The sequence below is a fragment of the Leptonychotes weddellii genome, chromosome X, assembly GCF_054177405.1.
Source record: "Leptonychotes weddellii isolate Sample4059 chromosome X, ASM5417740v2, whole genome shotgun sequence".
NCBI classification, from domain to species: domain Eukaryota; kingdom Metazoa; phylum Chordata; class Mammalia; order Carnivora; family Phocidae; genus Leptonychotes; species Leptonychotes weddellii.
Window position 1 is genome coordinate 30,738,581 of NC_138385.1, and position 26,424 is coordinate 30,765,004.

The following is a 26,424-nucleotide window of genomic DNA, read 5'->3' on the forward strand; positions in this document are numbered from 1 at the left end:
CAACCCCTCCATCAGCCTCTTTCTTACCACAAATCCAGAGCTCCTTACCTCTGATCCTGGGTCACAAGCATGCCTTTTCCTGGAGTATTAGATCCCAGAACTAGCTTTTTGCAAAAACTTGTGTCAAATCAAAACTTCATATATCTGAAAGTTCCATTTCATTGCATCTAGCGCTAGTCAGTGTTGGAAGTGTTAGTGGTCATTATGTACTTGCTATGTCCTTGCTTCCCTGTCTCTTCCTCCAAACTTCCAGGGGCCTAGACTTCCGTCAGATGATTTTCTAAAAGGGAAGACTTGAGAAACCCAAAAGACAGACTTACCTCACTCTTTTTAAGTGAAGACTTTAAAAAAGGAATTTAAGATTCATAGCAAAATTGAGGGGAAGGTGCAGAGATTTCCCATATGCTCCCTGTCCCCACACATGCATAGCCTCTCCCACTATCAACATCCTCCACCAGAGTGTGGTACACTTGTCACAACTGATGAGCCTATATTGACACACCATAGTCACCTAAAGCCCATAGTTTACATTAGGGTTCACTCTTGGTGCTGTACCTTCTATACATTTGCACAAATATATATTGACATGTATCCACCATTATACTATCCTGCAGAGTATTTTCACTGCTCTACCAACCCTCCATTGCCCTGCTTATTCATCCCTCCCAAAACCTACCAGCTCATGGCAACCACTGATCCTTTTACCATCTCCAGAGTTTTTTCCTTTTTCAGATGTCATATAGTTGGAATAGATGATAGATAGATAGATAGATAGATAGATAGATAGATAGATAGATAGTTAGATAGACATAGATGTAGCCTTTTCAGATTGGCTTTTCACTTGGTAATACATATTTAAGTTTCCTTCATGTTTTTTTGTGGCTTGATAGCTCACTTCTTTTTAGTGTTTAATAATATTCCATTGTCTTGTTGTGCCATAGTTAATTTATCCATTCACCTATTGAAGGATATATTTGTTGATTCCAAGTTTTAGCAATTATGAATAAAGTTGCTATAAACATCGTTGTGCAGGTTTTTGTGTGGACATTAGTTTTCAACTCCTTTGGGTAAATACTAAAGAGCATGATTGCTGGATCATATGGTATAAGTATCTTTAGTCTTATAAGAAATTGTCAAACTGTCTTCCAAAGTGGGCTTACCCTCTTTATGCCTTCTCCCTCTTTCTCCAAGCAGGACTCCTTTCTTTGAATTAGTTCTCTAGCAGTGTTGGCTTCTAAGCTGGCATTCTGAGCATGCCCTCTGCAAAGAGAGCCTCTCTGTTAGACTCTTTCCTACTCTGATTCCCAATCCTGATGCCCACACCAATACTAGACCCCACCAAAATCATCAGCCTGTGGCTTACTCCTCCCAGTTCATAATGATCCATTTACAGTAGGCCAAATACCATGTCCCTAAGGACATAGGACTGGGGCTCTATGGAGGGGGGTCAGTTTAAGTAGCAGCCAGTCATAATTTGTTCTCTAAACAGCAGAGATGTAATAATCTAACTTAATGCTGAATCAAAGAAAATAGAGTCAAACTCCAAACCAATTTGATTTGCAACTTGGAATGAAAGCAACGTGTCTTGATTTAAATGTCAGGCCCACTGCTGAGTGATGATTTAATAACTTTTATGAGGGATCTTGTCACAGCAAATTCAACACTGGACTAGAATGACTCACAGATAGAGTGTTAGAAATTACACAGAAGAGCACAAAAAGGAACAGGCTTCTCTTAGGGCTCCTCTGGAAACTTTTGCATAAAGCTAATTTGCAATTAGGACGTCTTTTCTCCTCCTACCCTACCATCCAATCTTTCTCTTCACAGATACCTATGCATGTATGTAGAGACAATCCCCAGCTGTGATGTCAGTTCACTGCATTATTTTCTGAGGACACGAGAACAATTCTAGCATGGAGGCTCAGAATTGATGCAGTTAATCTGAAAGGTGAAGCAGCAGTGAGCCTGGTTATTTCTGAAAGGGACCTCAAGAACTCATCTGGTCTTTACTGCTCTGTCTTCAGACGGGTACTTAACTACTTTCTCTGATTTGAAAGATGAGAGAACTGAAGTCCTGTGGGGTTAAGAGATTTCTTCAAAGACTCCTGTCTCCTGACTCCCAGGGAATCAATGCTTCCTCCTGCATACCTTGTGAGATATCTTTCCTTGACCTTCCCCAGCTTCCCTGGGCTAACATACTAGAATGCTCAAAACTGACCATGCCCCAGTTCCAGTCAGCTTCCCAGGTCAATAGGAAACCATGCACAGCTGTCCTTAAGGAAAAAGATTCCATTCTGTTGGCCTAATTGTTCAGTTATCAAGATTCATTTTGGAGGTAATTCAAAGTGTACATATATTGTGTTTGCCTAGATGAGGGTTGCTTAACCTCAGAAATACTGACATTTTTGGCCAGATCATTTTTTTGTTGTGGGAGGCTGTTTTATGTATTGTTGGATGTGTACCAGCATCCCTGCCCTCTGGTTAACTGGTCTCTTCCTACAGTATACAATTGCCTCCAATCCCTTTTATATAGAGATTTTAAGTTAATCTTCCCAAACTATACCTCTAACTCAGTCATTCTTAATGGGAAGCAATCCACTCCACCCCCACTCCCAGGGATGCTTGACAATGTCTGTTGATATTTTTGGTTTCCACAACTCGGGGAGGGGGGTGGCGGTGGATAAGTTGCAGACATCTAGTAGGTAGAGGCCAGGGTGCTACAATACACCAGACAACCCTCCCACTCCACCTCACCTCACCCCCATACATCAAAGATTTTTTTTTTTGGCCCAAAATATCTATAGTGCCAAGGCTGAGAAACCTTCTTCTATCATGTCATCCTCTGGTCAGAAAATTTCCATTGCTCCCCATTGCTTGTGGGAAAGATGCCAGATTTCATGGGTCCTCCTGGTCTATATTCAGCTTATTATTTGCCAACTATAGCTCCTTTTCTGAAGCAACTGAATGGAGTGCTGTTTCTGAAACATGTGGTCAACTTTATCACTTACATAACTTTGCTCACACCAACCACTCTGACTGCCTAGAATGCCCACTTCCCACTGCTAAAGTCAAGTTGAAATGCTATCTTCTCTGTAAAACACTACCTGATTCTGAATTCTCCCAGATACAAATAGTTCTTTTCCTAGATGTTCCTATAGTATTTCCATTATATGTCTCTTAAAACATTTATCATGTTCATAGTAGAATGGAAATTTTGAGTTGGAAGGGGCTTTTAAAAATATGTCCAGCAATGGGGCACCTGGGTGGCTAGGTCAGTTAAGCATCTACCTTTGGCTCAGGTCATGCATGATCTCAGGGTCCTGGGATTGAGCCCTGCATTGGGCTCCCCACTCAGTGTGGAGTCTGCTTCTCCCTCTCCCTCTGTGTTCTCTCTATCTCTCTCTTTCTTGCTCTCTCTCAAGTAAATAAATAAAATCTTTAAAAAAAAAATCTGTCCAGGGGCACCTGGGTGGCTCAGTCAGTTAAGCATCTGCCTTCGGCTCAGGTCATGATCCCAGGGTCCTGGGATCGAGCCCCGCATCGGGCTCCCTGCTCAGCGGGAAGCCTGCTTTTCCCTCTCCCACTCCCCCTGCTTGTGTTCCCTCTCTCGCTGTGTCTCTTTCTGTCAAATAAATAAAATATTTTTAAAAAAATCTGTCCAGAAAAATTCCCTTCACTTAAAGAAAAGGAAACTGAGACCCAGAAAGCTGAATTGATTAGTTGAAAGCACACTTTTCCATAAGTCTTGGACCATAGTAACTTGTATCCTTGGCTCCACTCTCCTGGCATGGTTGAAATAGGTTACCATGGACTTTCAGTCTTGGCACTCACACCTAAACTCTGACACTTGTATGTCGACAGAGTAATTTTTCTTTCTGAGACTCTGTTTTCTCAGCTTTTAATGAAAATAATCATGGCTATTGTGAGAATCAAATGAGAGGGTATATTCAAAATGTTTGGCACATGGTAGATACTTAATATTTGTTAGATGAATAGAAGAATCAACAGTGCTTTAGGGAGTAGGATTTAGGAATTGGTGATGGTCTATGGGACTTCACTAAAAAGTGATTGGAGGTAAAGGGTGGTTACTGCTCCCTATTTTGCACCCTTCCATAGAAAACACAAATTCCTCTGTAGGCCATTGGACCAGTGTCCAAGCTTTCTGTGGAGTAGGTGAATACTGACAGCAGCTCTCAACTTGAAGATGTAGTTCTTGAAACGTATGCTTTTTCTCTCCCCTTTTGCAATGCTACTGATACAACCTCTCTATTCCCTCAAGCAAATAACAGGTCAGATTGTGGGGAAAGGGTTGGATAGAAGATATGTTTCCTCTATTTCTCCTTGGCTTCCTGTATGGCAGCAGCCTGGAGCTTAGGTGCTATTCAGTGGCCTAATAGGAGTCTCTGTGAGAGGAAACTCTGATTGCATTTGGTGTGGCCATGGGAGCACTTTGGTGCTGGGTCCGAGCCCTGTGATACCTGGTTTTGACATGACTTCAATAAGGTTTATTGAAGCCCTTCTAGCCAGCTCTTCACTCTGGAGCTGCCCAGTCTGTCAGCTTTCTTCCTGCCTAGGGCTTTGGGGTAATGTCATGCTATGCATTTATTCCTTTCATTTACAGAAACAAGTCTTTCCCTAGTCCCAGGGTGCATGTATCTAATAAAAATATCCCTGCTACTCTAATGGGGAGGGGGGTGACCTGACAAGCAACTGAAGAAATAGAATGAGACTTCTGATGCCTTGTCTAGACTAGATTGGGAGCATGCCAGAGAGGAGGAAGTTGCCTGACAGTGGGTCTACCCCAGAGCTGGCCCCTGTCTACTCTACCATGTGAGATTTTGGTTAGAGGGGCTACAGAAGAAGCTCAGGTGAATCTATTACAAATTAACTTAGGAGTCCCCTCTTCAGGGCTTATAGGCCAAGGGTCCTGTAAGAGAAAAAAAATGACTTTTGGGAGGATGAGGAAACCAGTAGAGAGGACAGAGTACCAGACTGAGAGTAAAGAGACTTGGTCTAAATCCCTGCCTCTACCTCTCTGCTTCTGAGAGAGTTCCTAGGGCTATCAACTAAGCCTCACATTCCTGTCTGTGAACTGAGTACAATAAAACCTTCAACCTTCCTCCTAGGATGGCAGAAGTTGAAGGTTTGCCCATCTCTGGAGTTTTCACCTTGTGAAACCCAAAGCATTATATAAAACCTCCTACTTTTAGTGAGTAAGTATGTGTGTATGTCTAAAAGGAGGTGTGACAAGGTGGGGGGAGGATACAAATTTATTGGCTGCTTGCCTCAATATGGTATTCTTCAGTTTACTCTTTCCAGAGTCCCGCCATTATTTTTCATGTTGAGGCCACTTTGTAGATAGTTGAATTATTTTCTCTTTCAAATTCATTCCATCTAAGGATTGCATTGTTTCCATATCTACTGTAGTCTGGCTCTCAGTATAATTTTGGGTGGGGCCATGGGATTTCAAGGAGTTATATGACTGCCTCCATCTATTGGTAAAGTACTATCTCTGCTGAAGAACTAAAATTTGACATTTGTCATGGCAGGGGATAAAGGATTCACTCTTTCATTCAAGTATAGAAGGAAATATACACAGTGCTAATAAGGGCCTTTGATGAAGGAATTTGAATTACGGAGGTCAGGGAAGGCTTCGCTAAGGAATTAATGATTGGGCTGAGCTTAGAAGAATGACTGAATATTGACTAGGCAAAGAGAGTGGTGGGAAATATTTGTATACATGTGCATATGCAGTAAGCATTTTAAGCAACAGAATATGCATAGGCCTTATGGTGGGAAGGACTGTAGCACATTCCAGAAACAAATAGAATAATAGTGCAGCTGGTTTTGTAACTTTAATAAAAAATTTAAGCTATAGATTTGTATGGTGAGGATTAAAAATGCAAGTGTACCCATATTTGGAGTATTGTTAGGCTAAAACATGCATAGTGAGCACCCACTGTTGATAGAGCATGGGAGGCATTATCAAGAAAAAAACAAATACATCTGCACTGTTGAGCCAACAGTCTGGAAGGGGGTAAAGGGCAAATAAAAATATGTCATATGCAAATTTTCCTCCCAAAATTTTGTCCAACAGGTACACCCATGTAAGGGATATATAGACAAACTCCTGGAGGGCTACTTGGTTGAGGTGACTTGAGCCCACTGGGGTTAATCTGGAAAAGCTTCCTGGAAGTCCTGGATAGTGTTCTCAGGAAGATATGAATTGGTGAATAAGAGGGAAGAAGCTGTTTCTGGCAGGAGAGACAGTATGAATAATAATTTGGTGGTGGTAGGAACACTATTTCTGAGGTGAGAAATTTGGGATAAATTAGGTTGGCCTGAATGGAGGAGCAAAACAGCCTAAATTGGGGCCATGTTATACTCTTTATATGACATGCCAAATAGTTAATTAAAAGAAGGAAAATTAAGGTTCACTGAGCACCATGTGAACAAAAACAATTGGTTATTAAAAAGTAAATTGTCAAGAAGATCAGTCTTGACATCTCCAACTGACCAACTATAGTCAGGACTAGCTTTCTGCAAGACTGTGAGGTAGGTGAAGGTCACTGCCTACCTCTTTTCTTGGGGCCTCTCTACAATTTTCTACCACTGACATCTACTCCAATTTCTGGAGTCCTGTTTGCTTAGGCACTTGATTTTAACAATTAGTTGTTACTCTGTTCCCTTATAAATTAATAGCTCTCCTTTCTTTGGGCATTGACATTTTCTGAGGGGAAATTCTCTGAGAAAACATAAATACTTCAAAGGACAGAATCTACCTCTGATAGAAAGGCAGGTGGTGGAGTGGATGTTTTTGAGCAGGTGACCTTTCCTATTACCCTTTAAATTGAAACTGCCGCCTTACAAGCTTGGCCTTGATTCCAGTGCATATTTCTTCCCTGGATACTGAAAGGGTAGGTTAAGATAAAGGCATGTAGCAGGGGGCAAGGGATTTTTATTTGTTTTTGTGCCTGTCAAATCTCCTGATGATGCAGAATACGGTTCTTTGGAAATCGTCCATGCACAGCAGCACATCTGTGTGGAGAAAAAGGTAGAGCTTTAGAGTCAAGATTAGCCAAGGTTTATATCCTGACTCTATTGCTGTCTCGCTGTGTGTTTTTTCACAATTAACTTAACCTGTGCCTCAGTTACCTCATCTTAATGAGTGCATATCTCACATAGTTACTGTAATGATCAATGGGATGTATGTCTAAGGAGTTTAGCATAGTTCTTGACACTTGATCAAGTTGTTCTTGTCATCAGTTTCATTAGCAGCATCACCACCGCTACCACCCACACCACCCCCAGGTTCCTACTGTAACAGAATAAAATTCTATAACTTCTTGCTAAAGCAAATACCAGCCATCAGCAAAAGAGGAAAGGAGGAAACAGGAAGCCCAGTTGCACTCACACATTCACATTAACTCTAACACCCCAAGGAGAACGTATGAGAAGACAACCCAATCCTCATGTCTCTGTCCTTATTTCTACAGGTACCTGTCGGCTTGGCTGGGCCTATTACTGTGCTGGAGGTGGAGCAGCTGCAGCCATGTTGATCTGCACCTGGCTCTCTTGCTTTGCTGGAAGAAACCCCAAGCCTGTCATGTTGGCAGAGAGCATCATGAGAAACACCAATTCTTACTCCATGGAACTTGACCACTGCCTCAAACCTTGAGTTTTGGCAGAAGATTGGAGAGGGTGGGAAAGAGAAGGGAAGAGGGCCTTGAAAAGAGACACTAAGACTAGGCCACTTGCTACCCACCTGCTAGTAGTGTAGTCTCATGTTTGCATGCTTTTTAAATCACCAGTCATTCATTTTCACTTTCCCTTAAGCCATTGGGTCTGTGGCTATTTACAAAATTCATCAAGAACAATGATTCTCTCAAACATTTACCCAGCTGCTGAGTACCCACTAGCCCTCAAGTCCCAAAGTGTTCCTTTGTGCAAAGTAAGAAGAAGACGTCACCTGAAAGGTAACTTCACAATCAAGCAGATCTTCAGAGATCTACAGCTCCTGTCTATCATTTAAATGTTGTATAAGAACACATATGCAAGGAAGGACCAGGAGATGGACTGGGCTGGTTCTTACCACTCTATGTATATGGCCCTCCCCCTGGTATTTATTGCCATCTCCAAACATCTATGGAGTGCCACTGCTCAAATTTTTGTGACTTTCTCAGGACTATACCTTGACTCTTCCTATTTTCTCCTGCTTCTCTTCCTTTCCAGTTGTGGGAAGGGCGACTCCCAATGGGGAAAATACTAATCAAGGATGACTGCATATAGTCTAAGACCCCTTCCTTATTATGCTTTAGAATATTCATAAGAGTTCATTTTGTGTTCTGGCTGGGTGACTGGCATCAAAATAGTGGCAAGTATTCCCTAGTCCCTTATAGATACAGAAATGGTGTTCATCCAATGTTCTGAGCAGAGACTAGCATTTGTTGTACATTCAATAAACATGAATTCACAATGATGATGACAAGGTTGTTTCTGCTGGCTCCTTATTAAAATTTCTAGTAGAGTTCATTTTTATTGACTAGGAAATTCACAGTGGTCTTTTGCCCCTATAGTCATTCCTAGCATGATATAAGTTTCTCTGCCTGTTTCAAAGACTGCTCATCAAATGCTTTCCCCTCCATCTGGGGTGAATTAGACATGAAAGAACACAGCTTTGGTGTCACCTAGGGCTGATGTATTTTTAGGGCTGGCCTCCATCCCATCTGTGCTCAAGTCTGATGGATGGTGTAGAAGAACTTGGTGTCTCCCAGGGACAGAATCTGTCTCCCCCACCCCAATTAATTCAGGCCAACTCTACTGTTCCATAACTATCGCTTTAGGGATTAGGGAGAGCCTGTGACTCAAAAGGCCAGCTCATCTGTTTCTATTCTTAATCACTCCAGAGTGGTTTGGGTACAGCCCTACCTGGAAGGGGAGAAATGGCCAAAACTGGCCTCATTAGTTACATGCCATTTCAAGAAGGGTCAGGGTCCTGATATTGACCTTATGTAGGTAAGTGAATTCAAGCATATACTTCATGAGCTCATTCATTCGTCTAGTCACTCATTCAGGACACATCTCTTGAGTATCCTACTATATGCCACGTTCTGTGCTAACTGCTGTGGATAAAAGGAAGAAGAAACACTCACCCTAAAAGAGAAAGTGGTGGGCATTGATAGACATGTAGATAAATAATTGCCAGTGTGTTAAGTGCTAGTAAGTGAAGAAGAGGGGGCTAAAGGATCACGCAGAGAGGCTATTAAGCCAACTTGGGGTGAAGGGATGCATGAGAAAACTTCATAGAAAAGATGATGCCTAAGATAAGTCTGAGAACTGAGTAGGGGCAATTAGTCAGCAAAAGCAAGAGTGTACTAGAAAAAGGAGCGGGAGCATGAAGACATGAAGAATATGGCACCATCATGAAAGCAATGAATAGGGTTGTAAAAAGGGAGGTGGCAAAAATGAAGCTGAAAAGGGAGATACTACCCAGATTGCCTGAGGCTTTCTACTCCAGGATAAAGAGTTTGGATTTTATCCTAAAGGATCACCACTGAAAGGGAAGTGACATGAACATATTTGTGTTTTTGTCAAAAATCAGTTTGACCACAGTGAGGAGAATGAAAGAGAATAGAGAGAAACGAGAGATATTTCAGTAAACCAAGTGTAAAAAGATCCAGTCCTGACTAAGGTAGTAACTGTGGGACTTGAGCAGATGGATGAATCTGAAAGAAGCTATTTAGGAATTAGGTTAGGTCCCACAGTACTTAGTCTAATGGATATGTGTAGGTGAGGGTGAGTGAAAGTTTGGGGATGACCACTTTGGGATATGGGTGGTTCTTATTACCAAGATGGGGAATACTAGAGGAATAACATAGTAAGGAAGTGATGATTGAATTCATGTCAAGAATGATCTTCCTCATCGAACTGGATTACGTGTTTAAGGTAAGGCAAGTTGAACACACCTCATTGGAAGGGAAGAAGTGTACTTGGGTTTGCAATTATAAGAAAGATGACTAAGAAGATGACTAAGAACAGTTAAAACAAAAATGGAACCAGCTCAAGCCTCATTTTTATTATGTAGAAATAATAATGCAACTTTAATTTAGGAAACCCCAAGATATGGAGACTATGTCAAGCATTTGAGAAAAGGCAGACCGCTCTCCTTAGAAAAGACAGATCAGGTGATCTCTCTTCTCAGGATAGGGAACCTCCTGAAATTCTGTGGGATGGAATTTGTGTGAGTGGTATGAATCTTTAAGTCAAGGTCTTGGCAGGAAACAGATGGCATATTCAGTAAGGTATACTTAGCTGAGATGAGCTTAATGCAGGGACCATTTATGGTGGTATGTGTAGGATTAAAGGAACCTGCCAGTGCTGGTGAGACATACAGATACGATGAACAATGGGGAGCTGTTATCACCTATAAGCCTGAAAGGGCAAGGGGAAGAAAGTGTGTTATTGGAACCCAGCAAGAGCTATACGGGTGCAAGAGGGGGGCTGCCTAAGAGCTATGGCTTTAGGTAGCAAAATGTGGACTCTGCTTAAATGCAACACAGCTGGGAGGGAGACAGGGGCAGAAAATCTACGTATCTCACTCTCTTACCACTCTGATCTCCTGCCAGCGTCCACCATTATCCAGACCCAGCCAGATGCCAGCTAGTAAGGAAGCCTGTTGCTACAGTCCAATGAGGTCAGCTTTGGCACAGAACATGGCAGAGAAGGGCAGAGAATGAACCTTGGGGGGTATGAGGGGCAAATGGAAAATAACAACTCAGTGAGTGTACTTGGCCCTTGACAGTCATTCCCTTACACATTGCTCTCCAGGAAACCTTAATTTGCTGCCCTACATGGCCCAGACACCCGAACACACTGGGAAGTAGTTACACCCTAAAGAGGGGACTGAGCAGGAAGGAGTTAATTCCATTTTAAGAACCATTTTAAATGACTGTCACCTTGTATAAGGTACTAGTTAGTTGGAATGTTTCCTCTCTTTTTCCAGGGAAAGGAGATAGGATTTAAAAGGGATTTTTTTTTTCCTGTGAGGAAACCAGGCCTTCAGGCTCTCACTCTTGAAATCAGCTGCCTTCAGGGGCTTATACTAAAAGAGGGGTCCAGCCCCTTGTTCAATTTGAATTTAAATTCCTTTCTGCCTGTGTCTGGTTTCTCTGCTGTCAAGCCATGTTTTTGTGTAGATGTCTGACCAGGCTGTTTTTTTTTTCCCCCCTATGGCCTGGAGTAGTCTCTTGAAAGCTAAGCCTGCCTCCTCTGGCTGCTGTTGAACAGAGAGGAAGTAGAGCCCCTGGTTCAGGTGGAGGGTCAAATGAGTCAAGTGAGGACCTTAGAGACTGTGGTTTGTCCCATGCCTGGCTGGCTGACATGCTCCCCACCTGTGTACACAGATGGAGTGACGAACCATGGGTCATTTACGACTCCTAGAAACACATAGATCTTCTTGGAGGGGTGACAGGATGGAGGCTATTCACCTGGACAAGCTCACAATCCGCTGGGTATTTCATAAGAGCTCATTTAACAGGACATTCTTGCAGGAAAGAATGCCAGATTGGCAGTAACTGCCCAATTCACATGCCTTCATGTCTATAAGGTTATAGTTTCTACACTTGGGGTGGCCCTTGGTATACTGCAAGTGTTAAGTCACTCAGGTGTGTCTTAGACGATGTCCTCTCCCTAATGTTGTCCCTCATTATCCCTGGTCCCAGGGGAGTAGCTGCCTCCATTCCCTTGCAGTTACTCGTGACTGCCAGGCACTGATATCCTGCCTTGCCAAGATGGAAAGGAAACGAAGATGGAAAGGCTCTGACCTCTGGGTAAGAGGTTTCCGGTTTCTGCAAGAATTGGTGGCAATATGGGGGTTTTGCTGGATGAGGGGAAACCCTAGGAAGATGAGGGGATGGGGAAGCTGTTGAGAAGCACAGGCTTTATAAACTGTCAAACAAGGTGCCCTGAGAGGGAGAGCCTGGCCCCTTCAAATGTGATAAAGACACTTTCTTCAGTCTGGCTTTCACTTTTGGTAGAAGTAGTAATGTGGAGAAACTTTAGGATGGTATTTGGTCCCAAGGCAGCCTGTTGGCGGGGGCGGAGTGGGGGGGGACGTTTCAAGAAAATTAGTGAATGCATTTTGTGAAAGATGGAAGGTATCCCACTTGGTGGTTTGAGGGGAAAGGTGTGTTATTTCTAGAATGCACAATCAATCTCTTACCAGGCCCAGTAAAGCTTTCTTAGCAGACAGGAAGCAGGACCCTTTCAAGGAGTCATCTTCGCTCCATGTGCCTGGTTTAAAAGCATTTCCTGAGCTTAAGATATTTATTACTGGCCTCTCTTTCAGATGTAGAGATGTGTATTTTCAGCTTCAATTTTCATTTTGTCTACTTATGAGATTAGGCTCTCCCAGGGTGATCTCTTCTCTGAATGCATCAAACCCCCACTGAGTCCTCAAAGCTAACAGCAAAATAAACAGTTGCTATGTGTGCACACAAATGATTTAGATTTTCATTATACAGAGCTGCTGATATGTCAGGAGGCAGAAGTAGGGGGAGACAAAATGCTTGGTTTTGACTGCAGCACTGTATCCTGTTCCTTCCTCCCTCTCTAGAAAGGAGGCCCCAGAGAACAGTACTTGGGAAAGGGGGGCATTGAGGCCAGCTGGCATCCATGAGGGCAGCCCACAATGTTGGCTCCTTTTCATGTAGTGCCTCCACTTACTGGAGAGATGGTGGCAACCACAGAAAAGGAAACAAAGCTGGTAGAAAGGTCAAGGGGAATAAAAGGGGGATAGATAAAGAGGTAAATATTGTAATATTGGGAATAATTGCCTCTTCCCACTGTGGCCTATTAGAATCTCATTTGGTGGGGGTGCCTGGGTGCCTCAGTCAGTTAAACGTCTGCCTTCGCCTCAAATCATGATCCCAGATCCCCGCATCTGGCTCCCTGCTCAATGGGGAGTCTGCTTCTCTTTCTCCCTCTGCCTGCCACTCCCCCTGCTTGTGCTCAATATAGCTCCCTCTCTCTCTCTCTCTGTCAAATAAATAAATAAAATCTTAAAAAAAAGAATCTCATTTGGGGAATTTTGCAATTTTGCACTTCTTTCCAAAACATCTCTTTGTATCTTCTGAGCTAAAACACTGACCCCTAGACAACATGGTAGAATGAAGACTGTCTAGGCTTTGGAGTCAGGCAGATCGAGGTTTGAATCCCAGCCCAAACATTTCCAAGCTGTGTCTCCTTGGGCAAATTATTTAACTTCTCTTTGTTTACTAAACTTTCTAAGACAGCATCTCCTATTTGCTTTGGCCTTCACATTCCCAGGAGCTATGGTAGGTATTTACCATTCAGCAGCTCCATACCTTTCACTTCACACTGATTATTCTAACACAGTGATTTGTAATTCTGGCTCACATTAGAGTCCTCTGAGAAATTTTGAAAAAAGTTTGATGCCTAGGTCCCACCCCAGTTTAACTGAGTCACAGTCTCTGGGGGCCACTAGACTATCCCATCCCATTTTCATTGAGTACTTCATTCAATGAGTACTTCAGCACGTGGCTTACTTGTCTGCCATCCTTTTGGAAATTTCAACATTCATGTGAACTTCTGTGTCACCTTCTTGGCCTCCAAGTTCTTTGGCTTCCTTATCTCCAATTATATTTTCTTTTACTTAATCTCTGCGGCTCCCACTCTTGAAATCAGCAAGAAATGCACCAGCACCAAAGTCCTGATTTTAAGCCTCCCATTCCTGACCAACACCTCTTATCCTTTCAGTTCATGTTCTTAATATCTCCACTCTATCAACGCTTTGATCCCATCTTACTTACCCAATCTAGAGTCCGTAGTTCATTAATGCAATCACCTCTTGAATAAATGTTCCATTCATTTGACCCTTTCATATATTTGTCCCACAAAGCCTTAAACCTGTTTAAATTTGGTAATCTTCCTGGTCTGTGCTTGTACCAATTTCCCAACCACTGAGAGAGAAAAACAGTAACTGTTCTTGCACCTTTTCTCCATCTATACCCACTCCTTTGATGAGTTCATCTAATCTCCTGGCTTTAAATATCCCTACCCTTGCTACTCAAAGTGTGAGTTACAGTTCAAAAACATAGGAGTGCATAAGAAATTTAGAATCTCGGGCCCCACCCCAGACCCATTGAGTCATAATCTGCATTTTAACTAGATTCCCGGGTGCATTAAAATTTGAAAGGCAATGATCTATACCAGTGGTTCTCAGCTCTGATTGCAAACTGGAATCAGGTGGAGAGTTAAACCTCTGCTATTGCCCCGGCCCACTTTCAGAGGTTCTAATTTAAGTGGTCTAGGGTAAGGCCTGTGCATGCATAAATTTTATAAGTCACTATGTGATTTTAATGTGCAGCCATGATTGAAAACAACTGACTTAAATATTGACAGCTCCCCAATTAGTATCTTCTAGGCCAAACTTCTCCCATGAATTCCAGGCTCATAAGTCCAACTACATACTCCACATATCTACTTGGATGTCTAATAGGCTTTACAAATTACAAATTATACATATCCACAACCAAGATCCAAATCTTCCTCCTTAAACCTGCTTTTTATAATTATCACCATCTTAGTAAGTGGCACCATACTTATTTGGTTACCCCCACCCCCACCTCCTTTGGTGGCCCTCCTCATCCTTTTTTGGCTCTCCTGCCTATGTTCTCTCTCTTAATTTTTAAATACTCTAGGGCACATTGCTCCTTTCAAGATGCAGAATCTCCCCAGATGATCTTATCTATATGGTGATGACTTAAACATGATTAGGTTGCTCAAATCTAACCTATGCAAAAGAAAATGACTAGTTTTCTTTATCCCTTCTCTAACCATTGCTCCTGCCAAAAATTTGGAAGTGACCTCTGTATCCTTTTCTTCCCTTGGTCCCTACCTCCAATCCATGTGCAAGTTCTATCAATTATACCTACAAACAACATTCCTTATCTGTTTATTTCTCCTATATTTACTGGTACCATCCTAAGACATTAATGATAAAAATGTATTAGCAAACTGGGACTAAAAGGAGGATATCCTAACCTGATAACAGATGTCAAGCCTTCAACAAAAATCATACTAAATAATGAATTTTAGAAACATTCTAATTTAAGTTAGTAAAAAGTCAATGAAAAATATTTCAGTCCACAACAGCAACCAAAAATATAATGTACTTAAGACTAAATCTAACAAAAGATGCAGAGGAATTTACAAAACATTACTGAAGGGCACAGGAAAAGACTAAAAGGAGAGATAAATATGTTTCATGAATTAAAAAAAAAACTTGATATCTCAGTGTGTCAGTTCTTTCTAAATGAATCTGTACATTCCATGCAGTTCCAATAAATATTCCATCTGTTTTTTTTTTTTTTTGGTGTAACTTTACTTGTTGATTTTCACATTTGGATTCAGATATCAAGACTTCATGCAAAGCTATAATGATTGATAAGTATAATATTGACACAGGGATCAACAAATAGACTGATAGAACAGAATAGAGGAATTGCTATAGAGGAATAGAGGATTGCTATAGACTGAATCGTGTCCCACCTCCCCCAGATTCATATGTTGAAGCTCTGAGAATGTGACTGTATTTGGAGATGGACCTTTGGGAAGTAATTAGGTTTTGATGAGGTAATGAGGGTAGGACAGTCATGATAGGATTAGTGCCCTTATAAGAAGAGATACCAGAGAGTTTGCGCTCTCTCTGTCCATCTTGTGAGAACACATCATGTACCCTGAGACTACCCCTTCAATATCAGCCTCAGAGTGAAAATGCACAGAGAAAAGCTGCCCCAGCTGGTACACAGACCAGGGGAGCAAGAGAAGCAGGCTTGTTGTTGTATGATACTAGATTTGATATACAGCAAAAACTGACAGTTATAATGTTGTTTATGTATCTATATATAGCACAACATATATATACACACATACATTATAATAAATGCATATGCACATATACATATCACCAAGTCTATGTATATATGTAATATGTGTGTATGTGTAATAAAAACAGGAATAATAAGCACTAAATTTAAAAGAGTGGTTATTTTTCAGGAAACGAACAAGGAATCCTTATTTTCCTATATTCTGCTACATTTTCCCTCGTAGCATGTGTTAGTTAATTGTTCCCCTCTACCTCCCACTAAAATGTAAATTCCACAAAAGCAGCTAACTTTTCTTACGTGTTGACTGCTGTGACCCAAGCATCCAGTACATTGCCTAGCACACAATAGGAGCTCAATAAACACTTGTTGAAAAAATAGAGTTGTTTACACATCCGTAAGTAGGGACAATACTATTGGCCTTGCAGAGTTAAACTGAGGGTTAAAGGAGCGTAGGTCTGTGAGCAAACACAGTGTCGAGCCTATCATCTAGGTACTCTGTTATGTCAGTCTCCTTTCTTGTTCTATTCTGAGTCTGCAGTTTCTCTGTTGAACTATCTCAATAATGTATATAGCACTCAAGGTGTAGGTTCCACTTCTTCTTAGCTGTACAATCTTAAATTGTTAACCACTCCATGTCATGGTTTCCTCATCTATAGACTGGGGACAGTAATACCCACTTTATAGGTTGTTTGAGAGTATTACATGATATAAAGACATTAAACACTTAACACAGGACATGACCCACAGTGAATGTTCAGTAAATATTAGCTGTTTTACTATCACTACTACTACCACCACCGCGGCCACCGCCTCTACTACAAAATAGGCAGTTGCTTGTGTGGTATAAGTTCAAGAGTATTTGGAAGGTTTCTTTAATAAAATACTATCTTCTATACCAGCCTGCCATTTATATATTAAATTTCACCATATAGAATTACTCTTTTGGTTTATGTCTTGTCCATTCCAGCTGCCTCTTATAAACTTCATTGGAAATATGCTGCCAACAGTTTTGCATCATTAGCTTTATGTGATATCTTGTTTTCCTCCCTTCCTTGGAAGATGGGGACTGTGAGGGCCTTGAGTACAAGCTTGGGAAAAGAAGCAAAGGGACAAATTCCAAAGGCAACCTTGGGTTACTTGCTCCTCCTTTTTAGGGATGGTCTTGTTCAAAATCGCTTCTAGTTATCATTCTCTTTCTCAGCAGGAACCAACTCTCTCCGGTCGGTTACTTATAATGTGGGTGAGAGATTGGAAATCTGTGAGACATGCTTCTTCTATTAGGGTTTCCAAGTGTTGCATGTTCTGAAGACTACTGCTAGCTGTTTTATGTCCTGTCATCTCTTTAACTGTTGTAGACCTGCCAAGAGAAACCAACCCCAAACTCACTACACAGGTGCTATTGGCCTGACTTCTTCCTGGGCCTGTGAATATTATCCTTAGCTCTTCTGATTATAAGGCTACATTATTTTGCTCATATCTTATTTCTTGGACATGTGCTTAGGACTCTTTGAAGTGAATTCTGGAATGATTATAATGGGTGTGCAAATATTTGCAAAGGTGTGTGCAAATACCTATACTTATTTGACCTCTTTTTTTAAACAACCTTATTAAAGTATAACTTAAACATCACAAAACTCACCTGTTTAAAGTATACAATTCATCGGTTCTTATTACATTTATAGAGTTCTGCAACCATCACTATAATCCAGTTCTAGAACATTTATGGTTGCCTTCTGAATGTATTCCTCGTACAATTACTTAGTATTCTCGATGGGAATCCTAGAAAATATCTAAGCTTTAGCTACATAGTTTTATGGAATAGGTGCCTTCCAACAAAGTGGTACAAAACAAATTTCTGTAGAATTAATACAATTTTAAATGACCAAAAGCTTTATACTTCTCATACAAGTAAAAATGTATTTAGTGACATGTGTGGGAGAAATATGGAAATCATGCAAAAGACTGACTGATTTGGATATTCTTATGAGGGCAGGATTGCATTAGGACTAGTAACCACTAATTGCCTCAAAAGACAAAAATTCCAGTATCTCAACACAGCAAAAGTTTATTTCACCAGGTCTAATGCAAGTTGGTGGGGATTTTCCTCCAAGCAGTGACTCAGGATTCAGGTTCCACCCATTTTGTGACATCACCATCTCAACATATAGCTTCTGAGATCATAAGAGGAGAAGAGAAAGATGGAGAAGAAACACTAGCTCTTAATCCCCTGGACCTAAAAGTGGTACACATGACTTCTGTTTAGAGTCCATTGGTCAGAATTAGCTACATGGCCCCAACCTGACTGCAAGGGAGTTTAGGAAAGTAGGTTAACACTTAGATAATTATATGATCAAGCTATAGTGGCCAAGCCTTTGGTGCTTTTTTTCTCCTCCTTCTGCCCCTTCCTTAAGCCCTCAGAATGGCTAACATCTCACAATCTTCTGAGTCCACATTTTTTGCTTCTAGAAATTAGATGCACTCTTTGTCATTTAAAATGTGCAGTCAGCTAGATTGCAATACCATGTTCACCAAGAAGTAACACAAGTGAACATACCTGTCTTCAGCGTGCAAAAGCCTCCTCTAAGATTGTCAGTTCTGTACAACAGTTTTATTTCATCAATTCAGCAAGATTAATTCTTTGTAAAATTCATACATCTGTACCAATAAATATCCATGTTTTTATGAATCTTTGTTTCCAGTTTTATTGAGATTTGATTGACAAACAAGTATTGTATATATTTAGATAATACAACATTTTAAGGTGTACAATGTGATGATTTAATATACATATACATTATGAAATTATTACCACTATCAAGTTAATTAACACATCCATCACTTCACATTATTACCAGTGTGTGTGTGTGTGTGTGTGTATGTGTGTGCGTATTTAAGAATCTTTAGATTGCAGGTGCCTGGGTGTCTCAGTCGGTTAAGCGACTGCCTTCGGCTCAGGTCATGATCCTGGAGTCCCACGATCGAATCCCACATTGGGCTCCCTGCTCAGCAGGGAGTCTGCTTCTCCCTCTGACCCTCTCCCCCTCATGCTCTCTCTCTTTCCCATTCTCTCTCTCTCAAATAAATAAATAAAATCTTTAAAAAAAAAAGAATCTTTAGATTGCATCCATTACTTAACCAGCTCAATAAATCACCAATGATTTTGGTCACTGATTATCCTTAATTTAGTGCTTATGATAAATGTCACAAAGGGGTGTCTTTCCCTATCTTCTAATTTCTGTTTCCTCAATCCTTGTCATACTCAATAACATCATACAATGACATACTCATGGTCAGGAGCCGAAAAATGAAAGCTGCCAAAAGGGCCAAGAGACATGGGATCTAGCCCTGGCTCCTGCTACTAATTAACTATATGACTTTGGGTGAGTCTTTTAACTTCTCTGACTTGTCTTCCGTATCTGAAAAAAATATCATAAGATCTGCCAATGATAAATGAGTGGTCAGGGTGACCTCAGAAAAGCAGCCTTGTAGTTGTTGTTGCAGGCTATTCCTCCCTGCTTGAGTTCTAGGGGTTTCTTCTTCTCTGAGAGCCTTGCTCCTGGAGTCCCAGTCCCTCCCTCAATTTTTGTGGTGCTTCTCTCCAATTATTATAGATTGAAATATAAATTGTGTTTTTAAAGTTTTTGTTGGTTCATTAAAATTCCTTATATTTCTATACCCCTAATATAATGCCACATCTCTGTCTTAGCTCCCTCACTCCCCCAAAATGCAAAGTCCTTTTTGACTGAACTTTATACACTTCATCTCTTCTTTCTAGGTCAGACGTGCTTTCATTATTTATACAAAATTCTGACTCAATAGCATTCCAGGATCCAGAACCAAACTCCAAACTCTTTGGCATACAACCTAGGAAAAATGACCTTTCTCATTGTTATTCAAGCTTTCCCTCTGACACTACACATCCCCACTATCAGATGTGACTCTTTCACACTTCCGCTCTAGCAGCCAGGACCAGCACATCTCCACACCATACTTTTAGGTCTCAGTCAGGGGTAGTGTAGGACATTAACTCATTAACAAAAAAATTGTCTTTTCTTACTCTAAACTATTGCCAGATCCAGCGCCCGGCTAGCTCAGTCGGTAGAGCATGAGACTCTTAAACTATTGCCAGACTAAGGTTGTTTTCAATTAGCAAATTGGGAGAGGGAACGGTTTTTCTTCCCCCTTTTTTGCATAGCCATTCTGTGTACAGGGTAGTTGGGAAGCTTAAAGGAATCCATGTAAATATAAATGGCATATATCTGTATTATAGGTATGGAGCAAACTCAGATACAGAGTGGAGGTATATATGGGGACTATCCTCTATAATTTATCTTTCCCTGGTTGCTTTTAGAAAGAAAAAAGCTAGAATCTTCATACATCTTAAGTTTCAAGGACTTTTATTATTTGTATGGTTGGCATACTACCATTCAAATATAATCATATCTATTTTTCATCCCTATTGGGTTCTGAAGAATAATGCACATCTCTTTCCTTCTGTAAATCATAGCAATGCATGGACATTAACCTCTACCGAACCTGATTCCCAGCTGCACCACTAACTGAAATGTATCCTGCTTTCGTGTCTTCACTCATGCACTATCTTCTCTCTTAATTTATATTTTAGACTATCAGATGTGACAGCAGTCAGAAACCCATTTTATTTCTAAATGATAAAACAATCATGAACATTCAGATAAATTTAAATATTTTAAAAATCAGCAACTCAAAGACATTTAGGGTTCCATTATGAAATGTAAATGGCTACCCTTCACTGCTATACACTATTGAGCACTTTTATAAAACCAACAAAAATTGGTTTCCATTCTTCTGGCCAACCATGAGGGAGAATTCTTTCTCAAAGTGGTGTTCTACCACAACTGTAAATTCAGTCACTGTTTGTGGTAGAAACCCAAAGATTACACTGGTATCTGAAATGATGGGAATAGTAGGTTCTGTTTTGTTTCCAGAATCATGACAAGAAAAGGAGAGGTTGGGGAAAAGTCTGAGTATTGCTAGCTCTTGGATGTGTACTGATTTATGGACTCACAGCTCTGCAAACTTGTGCATGGGGAATAAGGAGGGGTAAAGAATATATGGGGGTACACACACATATACAAGTGTCCTTTTATTGATGTTGTAGGAGGAATTCTAAAAATACATCCCCCCTTCCTGACCAGGTTGCGTCCCCTAATATGATGATCACTGCTATGATTATATTATGTTATATGGCACAGTTGACCTTTAGAGAGGGAGATTATCTCAGTGGGCATAATCTAGCCATATGAGCTTTTAAAGACAGAAAACTTTTTCTGGCTGGTGACAGAAAGAAAAGGCAGAAGGGGAAGTCAGATTCAAAGCATGAGAAGGATGTGAAGTCCTATTGCAGATTAAAATATGGAGGGGACCATGTCAGAAAGAATACAAGTGGCCACTGGGAGCAGAGCATGTGCCTGGGCCAGGTGCAATTGCTCAATGTGTTCATTGCACTTGGAGTGTCATTGAGCTGCTTCTTTGGTTCACTGCTACTATTAAACTGCCGGTTGGAAAACAAGGGCAAGAGAGCCAAGGGGTTCAGCTTAGGTTCTCTCTTCCTGTACAACAGATAGGAAGGGTCCCTCAGCCACATAGGAGTTTAACAGCAACATCGTGTGGTCTTAAATAAGCCAGGCTGGGCTCCCTCTGGGACCAGGGAGATGATATCAGGGATAAAAATAAACCACTAGGCACTTGCTGGCCTGGTTCTTGGGCTGATGAGCCAGATGATGAAGTTGCACTTTTAACATGATCATGAGAATGGAAACGGGCTCACTCCTCCTTCGGTTCTCATCAGAGTCTTTGTCCAGAGAAAGGCTATATTTACAGGTGCTTTGCAAAATGAAGTTCCCTTCCTGTTCTCAGCAGGGAGGGCAGCAGTGGCCACTGTAATGTTGGCTTACTTTCCCTCCCGCCTCCATCTCTTCCTTTTCCTCCTCCTTTCTTCCCTTCCCTTGCCCCCAATTTCTAATTTCATTTTCTTCCTATTGAGCTGTTTGGTTGGGAGAGTGAGAGCCCCAGAGCAGTGGCAGAAAAAAACCTCAGCCTCTCAGAGTGAGATAAATGCCCTTTTTCTTATTTGAGTTTCTCACTGCCTAGAGTGTAAGGGTAGAAAATAGAACAGTCTAACAGAAGCGGAGAGCAAGACCTTTTCCATGGTGTTTGGAAAAAACTAAAAGAGGGGGCAGAAAGGAGGATGAGGTGACCCTGTTCCTGTCCCTCAGCAGTCACACAGTCAACATTTCTGGAGTGCAATGACATTTACTGTCATTTCATGTCATGTCACTAAATAGGGTACAAAGTGGTTTCAGTACAAGTGCCCACTGTGTGCCCAGATATTTGCTGTCTGTTCTAGGTCTCCAAAGGAAGCAGAAGACTTGGTCCCTGCCCTTAAGAACTATTAAGGTTGCCATGGAGCCGAGAACCCATATATGAAAAAGACAGGCAGTCCCGGGATCATGCAGAAGATCTGAGGGGACAGGATGTTATGGGGCTAGAGGAGAAGAGTGGAAGTAATGTGACTTAGTAAAAGCAACAGTCATGGTTTTCAAGGTGCAGAGAAAGTTTCTTTGCAGCATGTGGTTAGGAAGGATGATTGAAATATAGTTTCATGGATGCAGGGTGAGGTACAGATGAACATTCTTGTGCCCAGTTGTCACAGAGTTTTCATATTGTTATGCACTGAAGTGTGTCCTCCTAAAATTCATCTGTTGAAGCCTTGACTCCCAATGTGACTGTATTTGGAGAAGGGCCTTTAGAGATATAATTAAGGATAAATGAGGTCATAAGGGTGGGGAGCTAACCCAAAAGGACTAGTGACCTTATAATAACAAAAAGAGACACCAGGAGGTGTGTGCACAGAGGAAAAGGCCATGTAAGGACATGGAAAGATGGTGGTCACCTGCCTGCTAAGGAGAGAGGCATCAGAAGAAACCAATTCTGCTGACACCTTGATCTTGGACTTCCAGCCTCCAGAAGTATAAGAAAATAAATTTTTATTGTTTAAGCCACCTAGTTTGTGGTATTTTGTGATGGTAACCCTAGCAGATTAACACACATGTGAAGGAAGATTGTTCTTAAGGATACAGGCAGGTTCTGGCATCATTTTCAGCTAGATGACCTTTTGTAGGTCACGTTACTTATCTGGGGCATTTTTGTCTCTTCAGTGAATTAGGAAATTAATAAGAATAACTTGCTAATGCATGGATATAAAGTTCAAGGTGAGGCTCATAATAACCTTGGCATATTTTTCAAAACACTAATGCTCCACTGCTTTGCTTCCTGTTCCTATTGAGAGTCCCCAGTTTTGATATTACAGGTCATTTCAGGTCATTAAGGTCTGCAGTCTTATGAATCCACTTCTTGCTCTTGATAAGACTTCCAGTCCCTAAAGAATCAGCACCTTCTGCCTTTTGGCTGGGTAGAGTCAAGAACATAATTCATTCTATGGTACCACCATTAGGTGCTAAGTGAGAGGAAAATGCCTCTTCTGAGGTCAAAGTTGAGGGGAACCATGAGAGTGATGAGTAGGGGCTCCTGAATCTCTTGGCTATCAGATTGCTCAATAGGTGAGTCTCAATTTAGGAAACACTAGTGCCTTCTCCTCCTGCTTTGTGTTCAGTCTTAGAAAAGGTGTCCCCAGCTCTGGAGGAGGTGTGTGGAGTAGACTGATTTCTCATTGTCAGAGAGGAGCTCCCATCTTTAGCTCCCTTTGCTTTTCATTAACTAGGTATATCTTGGCTATAATTGTCCATTCAGATAGCCTGAATACAGGTCTGCTCATAGAGACCAAGGGCCTGGATACAAGAATGGAATTTTGAGCTCATGGACACAGACTTCCTGGTTCTCCCCTGATGCTAAGTCTAATTCCTTCTCCCAACCTGTTCCCAACTTCCACTATGCAAGTACACACACTACCCACCTGAACTGGGGAGGTCAAGAACCCCCTGAAGCCCATACTAGAAATTCTGAGTACATCTGAGTAAGTGGCAGAATGATTGAACATCTCTTCCTTTGGCTTTGATGAGCCTCTAACCGAGGCAGGAGATTTATTTCTGTTGTCAGTGTTATTTTAGGGCTCGGGAAGTAGTTGTCTACCTGGTTCTTCAGTCAATCATAGGCACTGGTAAAGAGAGGGCTGGCAGGCAACAAGGTCCACTGGGGATAGTGCAGGTTATTTTGAGCTTATCTTATTCTTAGCCAGCAGCCTGGGGCGTTGGTGTCTGCACATGATTCAGTTTTGCCCGGTGGTGGTAGCAGCAGGACACTTTGCTTCAGGTGCTTAGCATTCAGTATTGCAGAAATGAATTATGGGAAAAGAGGTTTCAGGATGCCAGCTCAGTCTCCCAGTAGACCTGGAGGGTCAGGAGGAAGATTTCATGTAGGCAGCCTGCTATGTAAGCAGATGCAGATACCAGTGCCCACAGGGGAGCCTGGTACTTAAAACAAAAAACAACCCCAAACCATAATATGTCTGGTCTGATTTAGAGTTCTGAGAAACTAAGGCCTCTATCATTCTGATGTGACAAGACTGGCAAGGGACTGGGCAAGGACAGAGGAGCTGGCAAAATGCATTAGGGAAGGGATGCCTTCCTCTTTGTGCCCCTCCCTCAGAGAACAGCAAAGGAGAGCCAACACCTGCATCTTCAGTGGGTCACACACTAGGGGAGTAGTTACTCTGGTTTCCAGAAAACCCTTCCCCATTGTTTCTACACTTTCAAATCCTTGGCGTGTAGAATTCTTTATAACTCTAACCCTTTTCTAACTTCCCATAGGGATGTTTAGCCCAGTGCTGGCCACATTATAAGTATTTATTAAGTGTTGAATTAATGGTCCATATTGGTGGCTTTCATACTTTAAAAAATCATCAGAACACTTTCTTGCAAATATAATCTTACTCTAAATAGATAGAAGGAAAACCACTCTGATTATACTGGTGCTGAGGGGGATGGGAGTAGCAGAGCTATGTCTCTCAGCCCTCCTTCAATATATCCTATGTGAAAGAGTCAAGAATGTTAAGATTCCCTCAGCAAGGCTTCATTAAGTGTCTATGGTTTGCCCATCCCCATATGCATTCTGAAGGGTTTCAAAGGAGTAGAAAGCTTTATCATGGAGAAAACAGAGTTTAAGATGGACAATAAAATGTATGCATTAAATATATGTGAGAGAACCAGGGAACCATGAGGAAAGAAAATATCACAATGAGCTGGATTTCACAGGAAAGGCTGGCTTTAAGCTAGGTCTTAAAATAAATGCAAGATTTCAGTTTACGCAGAGTGGAAAGTGCTCCAGATTGAGGCTACAGTGTAAGCAAAAGCACAGGAGTGGAAATGAGCATAGCAGTTGGCACCAGCATGGAAGAAGGGGAGTGGTAGTGGAGAAGCCTATGTAAGTAGAAGAGGGTGTGTGTGTGTGTGTGTGTGTGTGTGTGTGCGCGCGTGCGTGTGCATGCACACATGCGAGTGTTGGAAGGGGTGGGATTTACAAAGCAGCAAGTTGGAGTCAGATGATGGTGGTCTTTATAGTCTGCCAGAAGAATTTAGGAGCTGATATGCTGTGACCTAGAGAACACACACATGGAAATGATGAGAGTCCACAAGTCTGAGTAAGAAGTTACTGCATTAATCCAGGTCAAGGAAGGGAAGAAACTGAGGAGCCTGGAAAGGATTAACTCAGTGGATACCAGTTCCAGAGTCATATATGTGAAATTACTTCTGCTGTTTTCCTTTGCTGGCAGGGTGGTGTATGGAAATTTCAGGGTTTCACCTCACCTTCTTACAGGGTAATTTTACCTTCACTGAGAGAAAAAAATCCTTTTCCAGGTCCACAGCACTTTTCATTCAACTTAAATTCTCTGTCTTAGGGAAGCAATCATGAGTTTCAAAACAAAGCAAGTAATACATGTTCCCTCTCTAGACAATTAGTTCACTTCTTTCCTCTATGTGAGGAAATCACTATATGAATTTTGAATAATGAAATTTCTCTGTATCTCTTTAGACTGTGATTTATTCAATCTCAGATTTCCTATTAGATTATTAAGTAATTCTTTTTTTTAAATGTCCTTTTTGTAAACATTATATTCATATTAGTTTTTTATTATGTTAATCACCATACATTACATCATTAGTTTTTTTTATTATGTTATGTTAATCACCATATATTACATCACTAGTTTTTGATGTAGTGTTCCATGATTCATTGCATATAACACCCAGTGCTCCATGCAGAACGTGCCCTCTTTAATACCCATCACCAGGCTAACCCATCCCCCCACCCCGCTCCCCTCTAGAACCCTCAGTTTGTTTCTCAGAGTCCATAGTCTCTCATGGTTTGTCTCTCCCTCCGATTTCCCCCCCTTCATTCTTCCCCTCCTGCTATCTTCTTCTTCTTCTTCTTCTTTTTTTAACATATAATGTATTATTTGCTTCAGAAGTACAGATCTGTGATTGAACAGTCTTGCACACTTCACAGCGCTCACCTTAGC

The 26,424-nt window shown here is 41.4% G+C and overlaps 1 protein-coding gene across 1 annotated transcript in view; it reads left to right on the top strand.

Moving 5' to 3' along the window:
• LHFPL1 (LHFPL tetraspan subfamily member 1) overlaps positions 1-8,479 on the top strand; it is a 46,316-nt gene extending 37,837 nt beyond the window's left edge. Inside the window, exon 4 of the mRNA XM_006732543.3 lies at positions 7,497-8,479. Coding sequence (XP_006732606.1) covers positions 7,497-7,678 — 182 coding nt within the window. The 3' untranslated portion in view covers positions 7,679-8,479. The remainder of the gene's footprint in view (positions 1-7,496) is intronic.
• The last annotated feature ends 17,945 nt before the right edge of the window (positions 8,480-26,424 follow it).